Source organism: Lampris incognitus, chromosome 6, assembly GCF_029633865.1.
Source record: "Lampris incognitus isolate fLamInc1 chromosome 6, fLamInc1.hap2, whole genome shotgun sequence".
Classification (NCBI taxonomy): Eukaryota; Metazoa; Chordata; class Actinopteri; order Lampriformes; family Lampridae; genus Lampris; species Lampris incognitus.
In genome coordinates, this window is record NC_079216.1 from 55,217,116 (window position 1) to 55,231,694 (window position 14,579).

Below are 14,579 nucleotides of genomic sequence, written 5' to 3' on the forward strand. Positions count from 1 at the left end.
CTGATGAAGATAGCTTAGTGGTATAAGAGGCAAAGATGAAGCCACAAGGTGAGCAATTGCATTTTCTACTAAAAAATGTGTGGTATCGAAAACGATGCCCATATGGCACTGACCGAAATATCTCGGTCCTACCGAGTATCAAACTCTTTGGAAAAAAACGGTGCCAAAGTTCGATACTTTATGGTAGACGACGTGAACGCTATCCCAGCCAGCCAATCACTACCAGCGTTGTTGTACACAGGCGACTGACTGACAAATCAGCATGAAGCTATTTGGTATGCGTGTGTGTCTCGTGACTGCGTTGGAGTTGAAAACTGGCCGGCAAGATTCAGTGAGCTACTATGCATTCCAAAGCGTGGCTACACTTTGTAAAAATCGACAGCAAACCTAACACAGTAAAATGCAACTGCTGCAAAGTGATCATCAAATGCAAGTCTAGGAATACGTCCAATATGATGAAACATCTGATCACGCATGGGATAAATTTACGAGTGGACAACTGCTCTGTGTTTGATAACGTTAATGTCCGTGCTGCTGCCAACGTTAGCTCTGGGACATCTGCTACTGGGTCTTCTTCTGGTGCCACTGCTAGCAATGATGAAAATGGTAAGGATGGTTATGATGACGTATATAAATAGGCTCACATACATTAAAGATGTCAGTCTGCAGGTTGACCTCATTGTCATTGCTGACCTCACTTTCAATCTCAAAGTGCTAAGAGTACAGAACCAAAATAACACAATGTGTCAATGAATTATGGTGCTTGCTGTATAGAAAAGTAGCTTGCTGATAATCCTATAAGGTTTTCATAATATATAGTATCGAAAAAGTATTGTTTAGATATTGTATTGAATTGGGAGTATTGGTTTTGGTATCGAAAAATTTTAAACGATGCCCAACCCTAGGCATAAGTGTAGAAATCTTTGTTGACTTTGGTGTGTTTAAGTGTATCAGAGAGTTCTATTATGGGGTGTGTGTGTGTGAGTGTGTGTTGGTTTGTCTTTCCATGGTTGTAAGGACCAACCCTTGACGGAACACCAACGTTGTGAGGCCATTTTTAGTTGTGAGGCCATTTTGCCCGGTCCTCACAAACAAAATGCTAGGATAGGCTGCTTTGGCCCTAATTAATGATCTGTATTAAGTTTCAGAAAATGTCCTCACTGAGAGAGTAAACTCTGAAATGTGTGAGTGCCAGTACTCAGGTGCTCCCCCTATTGAATGCATGCTGGTAGTGCAGGCAACATTTTATTTAGACGCTCAACAAGCAATCGAATTGTGTGTGTGTGTGTGTGTGTGTGTGTGTGTGTGTGTGTTTTGCTTGTGAGTATACATGTTTACGCATGGGCATGGCGAGGGCGTTTGGGAATTAGGCTAATTTGGTGATACGCTCACTCAGGATGGTAGCCAAAAAAAAAAAGGTGGACATCAGGAGATATTTTACAAGTCAAAGTTTCTCTCAGTTTACATGTGTTTTTAGTAGGAGATAGAGCATGCGCATGCATTGATATGAGTAATGCAGATATTTTTTTGGGGGGGGGGGCATTCACTGGACCTTTTCAGGGGCCCAGCCATTTTTTTTTCGGGCCTGTCTCAGTGTATTCAATATCTTTGCCTACACTGACATTTTACCAAAATGAACAATATAAAAATAACTACAGGATCTACGTTAAAAAAACCCCCAAAACAAAACAAATTACCAGCATTCTGCATACATTCAGGTCAAGTCAATTTCATTTATATAGCCCCGAATCCCAACAGAAGTTATCTCAGGGCACTTTTCATATAGAACTGGTCTACGAGGCTTGTCCAAGCAGTATTGCCATACCTAGCTGTCCAAGATGGTGGACCTGCTCGTGCATGAGCGACTCACAGCCACGGTTGACTCAGTTTGTGTAGTGACAGGATACAGCGTTTCTTCGTCCTTTCTATTATTCTTGTGCTGACACAAAGATACCAGCCAAACATAAAAGACAGGGACTGTGGGTGTCCAGGTAGTGTGGCAGTCTATTCTGTTGCCTACCAACACGGGGATCTCCGGTTCGAATCCCCGTATCGTTCTTTCGGACTTGGGCCGTTTCCAAGGGCAACGTGATGCCGTGCGCCATCTTCCAAGGATCAGAGGCACTGTGACATCACGACCGAAAGACAGATTACCTCCGGCTTGATCGGGCATCCCTACAGACACAATTAGCCGTGTCTGCGGGTGGGAAGCCGGATGTGGGTGAGTGTCCTGGTCGCTGCACTAGTGCCTCCTCTGTATGGTCGGGGTGCCTGTTCGGGGGGGGGGGGGGGACTGGGGGGAATAGCGTGATCCTCCCATGGGCTACGCCCCCGTGGTGAAACTCCTCACTGTCAGGTGAAAAGAAGCGGCTGGTGACGCCACGTATCGCAGGAGGCATGTGGTAGTCTGCAGCCCTCCCCGGATCGGCAGAGGGGGTGGAGGAGTAACCGGGATGGCTCGGAAGAGTGGGGTAACAATTGGGGGGAATCAAAAAAAAAAAAAAGAAAGAAAGAAAGGGGAAAAAAAAGAAAAAGAAAAAAAGACAGGGACTGTACCCAATAATATTTAGGGATACAACGGTGACTGGGTCCGCCCACTTATTGTCAAAAAGAAAAACCACCCTCCACTGAGCAGGTGAAAGTTTTGTGAGCAGGAGAGTAATGATATTAGTTGTGCACTCGGGGATAACAGTCACTTACTCCTTTGGATTCTGCACACGCTCAAAGCATGGTTTTCTCCTCGCAGGCTACAATAGTGCTTGCACGAGCAGAGATATTCTGCGCATGAGTGCTTTCACAGCACTCGCAAAAATATGCGTGCGTGGCTGTTTGAGCTGCGTGTGCGGCTCCTCTCCATCCACGCACATAGATCTCATTTACACTTGTGGATTTTGGCAGTGATATGCCACCATACCCCGGACCCTCTCACTGTAGGGATCAGGCATTCAGGTTTTTCCTGTCACCCATCTGTATATGCACTATTTCTTCACAAAAAAAAAAGGTTCTAGCTTCAGTAAGCAAGACCTGCACACAAGACCTCTAAATAATAGGTGCATTGCACCTAAGTTCCTAATTTAATTTTCTTTATTCATTCATTTATCTTCAGCCGCTTCTCTGGGGTCGGGTTGCGGTGGCAGCAAGCTAAGTAGGGCACTCCAGACGTCCCTCCCCAACAATGCCCTCCAGCTCCTCCTGGGGGATCCCAAGGCGTTCCCAGGCCAGATTGGACATGTAGTCCCTCCAGCGAGTTCTGGGTCTACCCCAGGGTCTCCTCACAGTTGGCCGTGCCCGGAAAACCTCCAAAGGAAGACGCCCAGGAGGCATCCTAATCAGATGCCCGAACCACCTCAACTGGCTCCTTTTGACGCGAAGGAGCAACGGCTCTACTCCGAGCTCCCTCCAGCTGAGCTGAGCTCCTCACCCTATCTCTAAGGCTGAGCCCAGACACCCTACGGAGGAAACTCATTTCATTCGCCTGTATCCGTAATCTCACCCTTTCGGTCACTACCCAAAGCTCATGACCATAGGTGAGAGTTGGAACGGAGATTGACTGGTAAATTGAGAGCTTTGCCTTCCGGCTCAGCTCCCTCTTCACCACAACGGTCCAGTACAACGTCCGCATTACTGCTGATGCTGCACCAATCCACCTGTCAATTTCCCGCTCCATCCAACCCTCACTCGTGAACAAGACCCCGAGATACTTCAAATCCTCACTTGAGGCAACAACTCATCCCCGACCCGGAGGGAGCAATGTGCCATTTTCCAGTAGCGAACCGTGGCCTCAAGACTTGGAGGTGCTGACTCTTGGAGGTGATTTTTCACTATCTGTTTCAAATTATTTATATTCAAAATCTCCCTGTGAGGACAATAAATGTACAGCTTGAAGTTGGCTGTCCACCTCTGGCCCTCCTGTCATCGCACTATAGCCAATAGTGTGAGGCAGCAACAGTGTGCAATACCTCGATGGTGAACTTGTGATTAAAGCTACTTCCTACAGTTTCACTCACTTTTATCAGATGGAGTTGGACTCACACTCCAATGAATCCATTAGTCAGTGACTCATACACTAAGTAGCGGGTACCGCAAAATGCAAACAATGAGTTCCTCAGGGGCTGAGAGATATGGGAGATTATACAACATTTTCAAATGCCAGCTCAGAATGTGTTTAGCAGAATGGAAGACTAGCAGACCTACGAGAGCTGTCAGAGCACCACTGACAAATCACTGGCCATGGGTGTCAAGGATACTATTAAGGCAAATCTATGACACACATCTGAGTCATAGTTTAGAAGAACACGCCGACTCCAAAAGACACATAAAAATATCAGAAGGTTATTCTTAGGCTGACACATACATGTTTATCCTCCCCCCAGCCATTGCAATCTTAAGTGTGATGGTTGACTGTTACTAGAAAGGGATGGTAAAATGGAAATCGTCCTTAAGCCCTTCCAAATGTAAGCCATGTTAACAACAGCCAAACAATTGCAGACTTGGTTTGTTTGTTCGTGGTTACACCATTTTATGGTTTATTTACTTGTGCATTCAGAACTTTAAAATGAGTAAAAAAAGTGGTCAGAAGTTGTTGTTAGAACGATCAACTATTGCATCAAAAAACAAAAGTATAAATGCATTTTGATAAAACTGGCATAAATCAAGTTAAATGAGCCTGGGGGTCATGCCATTTGAAAACATGAAATGGATAAAAAACAAGGCCGGAAATACAGGACCCCCCCCCCCCCCGAGGAAGACAACAATACCAACCAGGAGTGGTTTAACCTCGAATGAAACAACTCAAGCAAATTACAGCTCCAAGTCCTGTATATGCAATGCACTTGTCTGCATGCAACCTCAAATTTTTGTAAAAATACAGACTCACCCATTTTTGAATCTAAACATCTGCCCACCCCTAAAACCCGACTTATTTTCGTATGAGCCTAACAACAGAGCAAAACTCTATTTGTTTTGAGCCTGTTACCTCTGGTGAGGCTGGTGTAACTGGAGCCCGTGGAGAGATGGGTGACTAACTATGGGCCCTGCGCTCGGTTACTGGTCTGCAGTCCACCGCTGCTGTGTTTACTTTGCTGCTCCTTTTAGAGGGACATATTTACAGACGGACCAGACCTGTTATTTCACTGGCAGTGGCCCAGACAGGCCCTGTGGCTTTCTGACGCAACAGTCACCAAGTACGCGTGCGTGCGTGCGTGCGTGTGTGTGTGTCCTCTCCAATAAGGGCTAAACCAGGTCAAATCTAGAGTGCGGACTGTGGCAAAAGAATGACACATAATGTGAGTTGTAGTAACACGTGTCGTATGTTTAACACAGACCAGCCACTGACTGGAAGCGTGATCACCACCATCTGCATCTACTAAACTGGACGCTCCACATGCAGGCTGGACCTCTCACTTGAGTCTCGTGGTGGAGCTAGGCAAAGCGTCTTGGCTCATGTCGTCATCTATATCCCAAGTTCTCACCGTTAACAGCCAACGCTGAGGTCCTAACATGATATTCGTGTTGAGATGCCCCAACTGTATTTAGATTGTGTTGCAAACCAGTGTAAAGTGCTGAAGCTAATACAACCTCATTGATTGATTGATTCAAAGCTGGGCAATATGTCTGTCTGTCTCTGTCTCACACCCACGCACACATGTATTTCAGCTATACTGAGAGACTGGAGGAACACAGTAAAGAAAGGAATCAGGGACAGGACCACTTTGTCATTTCACTTCATGTACTTGCGTACATGAAATGAAACAAAATGCCGTTTCCCCCAGCACACAGCAGTACAACACAAAGACAAAAACACATCCAAAAACTACAAGAACACATCCAAACTAAACAAAAAATCACTGTCCAAGGGAACGAACGCCAGCCAGGATGACTGTCAGAACCGCCGGTCTGCATGGGCTAGCAGTTAGCTTAGCTCGCCCTGCTTCCGCGTCCTGTCAGACCGCCCTCGATGTTTCCTTCCGGGCCCACCGGACAAAGCAGACCAAGCTCTCCCAGCCGATCCAATGCCAGCTCCCCCAGCCAGACACCCTCGACACACCTCCCCACACTCCTCACGACAACATCAAAAACACCACAGTCAGCGCCAGGTGAGACCACTGCCAGACCGCCCTCAGTGTTATCGGAACTGTCGGTCTAGATGGGCTAGCAGTTAGTTAAGCCGTCCCCACTCTCCCGGCCGATCCAGTGCCAGCTCTCCCAGCCATCAAACGAGGACAAAACGTAGACTCAGACATGGACAAAGACACTTCATGGACAGTACTGGGTGAGGCTGCTGCAAATGTGAACTTGTGCCGCCATCTTCTGACACCAGCACTGGGCGAGGCCGCTGCAAACGCGAATTCGCACTGCCATCTTCCCACATCGGAAGGAGAAGTCCTTGGTGATGAAGAAAATGCTGTTGCTATACTGTGAACTGCTAGCATAAGATACGGATGAAAACATAGAATAAAAATATAGTCAATTTATACGAGTGGTTTAAACGAATATGATCACTCTCTCTTGTGGGCAGGTCCAAGTCATACTACGACTGACACTGACGTGTGAAATAACCATTACGCAATTGATTAAAGCCTTGATTTCATCTAATTCCTCCATCTTCAAATGCATCAGCACGTTAGAATAAAACTCTAACAGCTGGCATGAAGCATATATGTATGCTAGCAGGCTGCCAGGGCTGGCGGCAGCAATTAACAAAATGGAATTAAATATCGATTAGAGATGTAAGTGCACCATCCCCGCAAGGTCAGACATATGCACAGGCAGCTACATGCAGCACGGACATCCACACACAGCATTTAACTTCTATTCACAGACCAAGGGGAGGAAAGAGGGGGGGGGCCTCAAAATAGCCTTCAGATGAAGAGGTCACGCTATGTAACTTTTTGGTCAGGAGGTTAAGTCTACAGCAATTCTAGTGTGAAGGTGTTTGGTCTGTAGGTTCAAATGTCTACGCCCGCCCTGGCCTTACAGGATAAAGGTGAGTCACTCTGATACGATTAATGAGTGTTTAGTTAGCTGGCTGCTGTTACCCAGTGAAATCCACAATACAGAACAATGTTTATGCGAACCGGTTAAACTACGAAAACATGAGCAATAGTACTTACCGTGTAAAGCTCATTTAGCACCTTCATTAAGTCCTCCTGGAGTTGAAAAGTTATTTCTTTGCTCTGAAAGAGAAAAACAAAGGCAAAAATTAAGCCAAATGAAGCAAAACAGCAATTTTACATCATTTATTTAAGTCGAACAAACTTTTTTTTAAAAGTCGCCCTCAATTCAGCTTCTCTCTGTCGAGTTTTCTCTTTTTTTGGGGGGGGGGGGTTTCCCCCCCTTTTTCTCCCCAATTGTACCTGTCCAATTATCCCACTCTTCCGAGCTGTCCCGGTCGCTGCTCCACCTCCTCTGCCGAGCCGGGGAGGGCTGCAGACTACCACATGCCTCCTCTGATACATGGGGAGTCGCCAGCCGCTTCTTTTCACCTGACAGTGAGGAGTTTCACCAGGGGGATGTCGCACTTGGGAGGATCATGTTACCCCCCCCCCCCCCCCAAACAGGCTCCCCGACCGACCAGAGGAGGTGCTAGTACAGCGACCAGCACACATACTCACATCCGGCTTCCCACCCGCAGACACGGCCAATTGTGTGTGTAGGGACCCCAGACCAAGCCGGAGGTAACACGGGGATTCGAACTTGAGATTCCCGTGTTGGTAGGCAACGGAATAGACCGCTAAGCTACCCGGACGCCCTCTCTGCTGATCTCTTTTCTGATTCTCATGATCTCATTAGACACACACATTTACATACAACCAATCAGATCAAATTATGAAACCACGCCCACCTATACCACCAGGCTTTGTATGTACCTGTCACTCAAAGGTGAGCTCATGAATATTAATGTAGACAAGACCCCTCACTTACAGTTCTTGTGACAATTGAGAGCAGACAATATAAGTTTTTAGACATGAAAAGTTAAATCCGCTTACTGATTTTGGTCTGAATTTTAAGAAAAACTTCTTTTGAACCGTAGTTGAAAAGAAGTTTTAAAGCTTGAATGCAGGACCTTTACATATAAATGAATGCCTGTGACATTCAAGCCCTTTACAAAGGGGTTCACACAATTATGATTAACCCTATCACCGCCAGGTAAATCTGTATTTCGCAGTATACAGAAGTTTTAATCAGGTGTCTTGGGCGACGTTCCCGCACTGTAGTCCTGCGCTGGCGCACTGGAAGTGATGCGCAGTGATGCGTTTTATGCCAACAAGCGACGATTACTTTGCAAGAATTGAACTTCTCTGTGACGAAAGCGTTCGCATTCCTCTTACTGGCTTGCTTTCAGGGCTTTCTGCCAGAAAGCATCCAGGCTTGGAAGCCATGGTGGAAAAATCTAAGAAACGTCGAAGACATTTTTCTGATGCTCCGGAGCAAAAAGAAACTCGGCATTCAGAGGAAGGGTTAAAGTTAAAAAAAAAAAGGACAAAGCGATCGATGGTGAAGAAAAATACTGATATCCATTGGTGTCGCTTTTCCTCGTTGGAGAGCGCTGAATGAAGAGGAGTAATAACTCTCACTGCCAGAAGGGGGAGGCAAAGCTTCCGCGCTGCAGGTTTAAGCCGTCGCAGTGGTTTTTCAAATCAAATCAGCAGACGGGGCTTAAATTTCAATGTACAGATGCTAAACACATTATCTGTCTACACACTACCTAGCCTGATGTGAAATATCTCCTGAAAAATATGCTAATTCAATCAGTCTGGCCACATGACTGGCTCAGTAATATTATCAGACTTACGCCCGCTTCATTGCATCTAACTGTGTGGGATACAAAATGTAATATACAGCTATGTCAAGATGGATGGGTAAGAGGTGCTTTTACAATTTCATCTACTAGACATCTCTTTTATTTTCTTCTTTTTCCACCCTGACTCACGTTATCACGTGTTTATGAGGCTATGAGTCACGACAATGAATTCTTGATCTCCTCTGCCACACAGATGTTAGCATGTGCTACCTGGATGATGTTACAGACTTGACCTCCACTCCAAGTCTTCCTCTAACCCAATTATTCACTGCCTAATCTCATTCTGGGAGCCATTCCCAGTCTGAGGGGTTCAGAGAGAGTATCGCAGCACCTAGGCTAAGCCACAGAGGACTTTGCTTCTGACCAAGAGGTATGATGTATTATCGACTGCTCAAGGGATCTTGCTAGCCCAAAATAAAACCTAGTGGACTTGAGTACGTGATTGCTTTAGTGAATTATGTCTTAAAATACATTATAAGTCTGTACTGTTACAAATCACCACACCTGAGTGGTGAAATATTTTAAGATTGACCATTTTCAACATTACCTCTCACACACACACACACACACACACACACAAAATCTTTTTATGAAATTCGGGGGCATTCACTACAACATGTACATAAGGTTGTTTTTCATTTTCTTATACGATGTAGCTTGTTCTGATGCGACCCATAGCAGGTAGTGGGAAACCATGATGTAAGGGTTGTAGTTTTCTCATTCACTGATCTGATTGTTTGTTAGTGACATCCCTCACAGACACTTTTCTACACCACTTCGGTGGTGTTTCAGAAGAATGCTCATAACATGGCTGCTAATGGAGCGTTATCCCTTCTAACATATATATACTATGTGTGTGTGTGTATATATATATATATATATATATATTAAGATAGATGTAGGAAAAATACTTTAATACATAGCAGAACAAGCTTGTTTTGTGCGTCACGCCCTCATCAGCGGCCAATGTGGTTAAACAACAAAGAAAAAACACAGCCAATAAATACTATGGCGCCCCGCATCAAGCCCCTAGTTACATTGCACAGCAACCAATGGGGGGATAAAAAACATTTGAAAAATTACAACCAATGGGGTAGGTAGTTACGATGCACAGCAACCAATGGGAGGATAGAAAACATTTGAAAAACAACATCAGAAACATTACAACCAATGGGGTAGGGGTTGGGGCTTGTTTTGAAAAAGCAAGGACTTAAAGGGCCAGGGCACTGTTGAAAAGGCATACATTTAAAATATAACAAGATAACATCCAATGGGGTACTTCATGTATATCATATAGTGGAATGGTGCAGGAGCACAGTTGGAAGAGCAGACAGTTAAAATATAAAAATATAACATCTAATAATTATCACGTGTATCATCTGATGGAGGAGGGACAATGAAGACACTGGTTTACTTGTAATTGACGAGTAGCAGATGTACTGTAGCTGATGAGTGCGTGACCCATGAAACAAGCTTGTTCGGCTATGTATTAGTCCCCCCCCCCCCCACATCTATCTTAATATTCCACTCCTCGTTTGTTGAGCACTTTTATCAAAACCATTGATGGTTTCCGGGGAAAAAACATTATATGTGTGCGTGTGTGTTTAAAAAGAGAGACAATGTTGAAACTAGTGACTGTTTCTTTATAATGGACCTATCGCTAAGCCCTGCCCCATTAGTTACTGTTGCTAACTCCGACAAGCTACCCGGGCTGACTAGAGCGTTACAATGGTAGCTATCGATGTCAAAACTATATCCCAAGAGGCTATAAATAACTTTTGGACAGAAGGACCTGATTTCGTCTAGAAGCCATCAAAAAGGACTTTCCTATGCTTTGGAGGGATATCTGCAAAATTTAAAACTAGATATGGTGGGTGACATGCTTAAATTGGAGGCGAGAGTTTACAGATCACAATGCAAGAGGGAAAAGCCTCATCTCACGGTCATCACGACAACAGATAACATCATCCAGGACCAGCATTGTCCGTGCACCGCAGGGTAAGATAAACGTTGAGTTGACTATGTGGTCTGCCACACAGCTTAATCCACCGGAGACATTTGGCTCTGTCTTGTTTTGGTTTGTGAAATGGGATAAAATACACCCCATTGCCTATCCTCTCAGGATACCTCATATCAGTGTTGCATGTACCCCATGCACATCGTTTGACAATTTTTGTTCAACTTATATCCATAAAACATCACAAAAACCATGACTTCTGATGCAACTCTGATGCGACTTAATGGAGTCGTTAGCTCTACATGTCCGAGTGAGCTCCCGCGTGCATTTGGTGCTACACTGCCATTGGCTTGTCTGCATTCGAGGGGCGGGACTCAGAGATAAGTCCACTGGGCACCACATTGGGGCATTTTAGAGTGACACTTTGAAAAAATACCCTGCTACAAAGAAGTCAGCTTTTTTGGCCCTCTTTGCTAGCTGCATGCAGATACCGCCTATCAGACCAAGCAACTCCACCTTGGTTAGGTAAATCAAGTAATAAAAAAATAAACAGAACTTGTGCATGTCGGACAATAATGCAGAATTCAGTTTCACTGGCATGTGACTTCCTGAATCAAAATTACATGAGTTTCACACCACCATGTAGCCCACATCTTTGGCTTCCTGTGGGTGTGGGCCAAAAAGGAAGAGTCTCTATTGAGGTCACAAAGCTCGCTGAGCCAGGTGGATCCTCATATATCCATACTGACACACAAATGGCCCTGTTTTCAGCTATGGCACGGACGAGACATTGTGGAAACCCCAACGGAAGAGGAGTTCCAGCGCACTGGGACTATCTTTGTTGGTTAAAGCTAACCATGTTCTGAGCTCGTAGATGGATCCCTTTTCCAAACTTAAATGCTCTCCCCATTGCCGACTGGCTTGCAGGTGGAGCAGCAAGCAATGGTGTCAAGACATGCGGACGGAGAGCAAAGAGGATTACTCTCTCTGTTACTGCAGTCAGGCCGGTGTCTGAAATTAGAGCAACATTAACCGGGTAACTTGCCAGAGCCCCGCCACCTTCCTAACAAGCACCTGGACTCTCCATTCCCTCCACTGCAGCACTTAGCTAATCACCAGTCAAACGGCCTGTAAGCTCGGATAACCAAGAGCTTTGTCACCTTAATGACATTCGGCGCTCTCTGGCATTTTAGAGGATAGAGGAAGGACTGGAAAGCTTTTGAGAGCTTCTGAGAAAATTATAGGTTGATGTGATCCTTACTTTGGCCAGTACTGTAGAGTGAAACTCCCCCCCCCTCCTCAAGTCTGTAATTATATCCTGCTAAAGAATACGGTGCTACAGCTTTGCCTACCTATTAATTTCCATTGCTGCCATAAATACAAAAATACATCTATAATAGCTCCGTGAAGAGACCCAACTATTGGCTGTGTTTGTGAGAAAAGTGAAGGATATCCTGACACTGACATAAGTCTCCTCCTCTGGGAGAATCCATTTGCAGCCCTAAATTCAGTGGAGGGAAACCTTTTGACTATTTGTCAGATTTAAAATGTGTCAGCTCTCTCCTCTTGAAGAGACTGGGAAGTGAGCCAGAGCTTGATGAAAAAAGACAGAGAGGGAGGGATGGGATGAGAGAGAAAGAGAGAGAGAGAGGAGGACGAGAGAGCAGGAACTTCCATTACATTGAAGTGATGTAACAGCGTTTTCATCAGAAAACTAAAACCTAACTAAAAAGGATTCCCACAAACTCCTCCGAAGGCTTTTACCTTTCATAATGTCTCAAAAGAGTAAGACGGTTATGCCTAAAGCAGCAATACCAGCTGTTTGTGACACGCTGTGCAGCCTCACCAACGCCACGATTCAATTAGGAAGATTTACTCGCTTTCATTTGAGGGCAATGTCAACTGGGGTTTTTCCAATACTGTCTAATTCATTAAAAGGATCATTTCGGATGGGTTTCCCCTTTTAAGCTCATACCATCTGTACACTAACCACATCTGAGAGGTGAACCATTTGAGCCTTAAGGGGGCGATGGGTTTCATATTGCCCCTGACATTCATCATACCAGATAGAGAAGGCAGTTGTATACCCTGGGGGGGACTGTATGTGTGTGTGTAAGTGTGCGTGTGTGTGTGTGTGTGGGGGGCACTACAGCACACGACAGAGAGCTGAGTGCCCTTCCTCCAGATAATGATATAACACAATCGTGACCATGACAACAGCTTTTGTTTTTATACAAATAACACACGAGAGCAAACACGCCCACCCATCCAAACGCATATGCACATGCACGTGCATGCGCACACACGCAGGGAAAATCCATACACATAGACGTGCATGTGTGCGCACAAATATTCATACATACTTCACACAGGAGTGGTGTAGAGGGGTCTTACAAGAAGCTGGAAATAGACTCCATGAATCCAAACAATCAAAATCCATCCATTATCCAAACCGCTTATCCTGCTCAGGGTCACGGGGATGTTGGCACCTATCCCAGTAGTCACTGGGCGGCAGGCAGGGAGACACCCTGGACAGGCCGCCAGGCCATCACAGGGCCAACACACACATTCACACCTAGGGACAATTTAGTACGGCTGATTCACCTGACCTACATGTCTTTGGACTGTGGGAGGAAACCAGAGCACGCGGAGGAAACCCATGCAAACTCCACCTGGGACGACCCCAAGGCTGGACTACCCCGGGGCTCGAACCCAGGACTCTCTTGCTGTGAGGTGACCGCGCCAACCACTGTGTCACCATGCGCCCTACAATCAAAACTGTGGGGTTTTAATCCAGATGTTAAAGGGAAATAGTCGTGATTTCAACATTATTGCTCTACATATGTTGTTGGGATAACACTTCATTAGCAGCCATTACACTGAGCAGTCTTCTGTGTGTCTCCGAAACGCTGGTGAAATTTTGTGAAAAATGTTCGCCAATCCATCAATATGAAAACAAGAGGATGTTGAAAATGGTGATTTTTTCTCTTTAACATAGAAGGGTTTTCAAGCGTCACTATCAATTTGGTTGTCCGTGAATGTTCTCATTCATCCAGGTCATAGTTATCCAAAGGAATTGAATCAAGTGCAACTGGATATATATAACCAAGCCCAGTTGCACTTGATTCAATTCCTTTGGATATCAATTTGGTTGCACAGTAAAAGTAACACGATTAAACACAGGGGGTGCTATCTTAAAGCCTATCAGTGTTGAGATTCTCCTGACGTCACTGACGTCCTGTTGAGTCAGAAAATGGGGACAAGCCGATCGTCGGGGGCTCGCGTACTGAACCCTGCTGCCAAACTCGCGCGAGTCACGCAAATAAAAACAAAATAATCCCGCGATCAAACTCGCGCACGCAAAGCGAGGCGTAAATTCGCGTGGCAACACAACATAATAGCAATGTGCCGAGGCGTTAGTGCACCTGGCTTTTAAAGAGAATAGGAGATGACACTGATTGGTTCATTTCATATTACTCCCAAAACACACCTGATTAATTAAGAGATTAAGTAGAACCACTTCATGCCATGCGCCTTACAATGCGCTCAGATTATCCACCGTTAAACTACCAAAAATGGATTTGGACACGCCCTAAAGGCACTTGTGCTTAGGTCGTTAAAAATATAGCCCATGTTATCCAAAGGAATTGAATCAAGTGCAACTGGACTTGGTATATATCTGTGAAGACGTTTCGCCTCTCATCCAAGAGGCTTCATCAGTTCGTGCCTTTCTGACTAGACCAAGCTAGTCTGACTGGCTGGTGATGAAACTCAGATATTTATCCTCTTTGGAGTCGTTAGCAGAGCTATTGATGTCCA

General features: G+C 45.2%; 1 protein-coding gene across 2 annotated transcripts in view; it reads right to left on the reverse strand.

Moving 5' to 3' along the window:
- Positions 1-14,579, reverse strand: part of srgap1a (SLIT-ROBO Rho GTPase activating protein 1a) — a 165,474-nt gene that overhangs the window by 69,635 nt on the left and 81,260 nt on the right. For both annotated transcript variants that reach the window (XM_056281221.1, XM_056281220.1), the window contains exon 4: positions 7,113-7,175. In XM_056281221.1, coding sequence (XP_056137196.1) covers positions 7,113-7,175 — 63 coding nt within the window. The remainder of the gene's footprint in view (positions 1-7,112; positions 7,176-14,579) is intronic.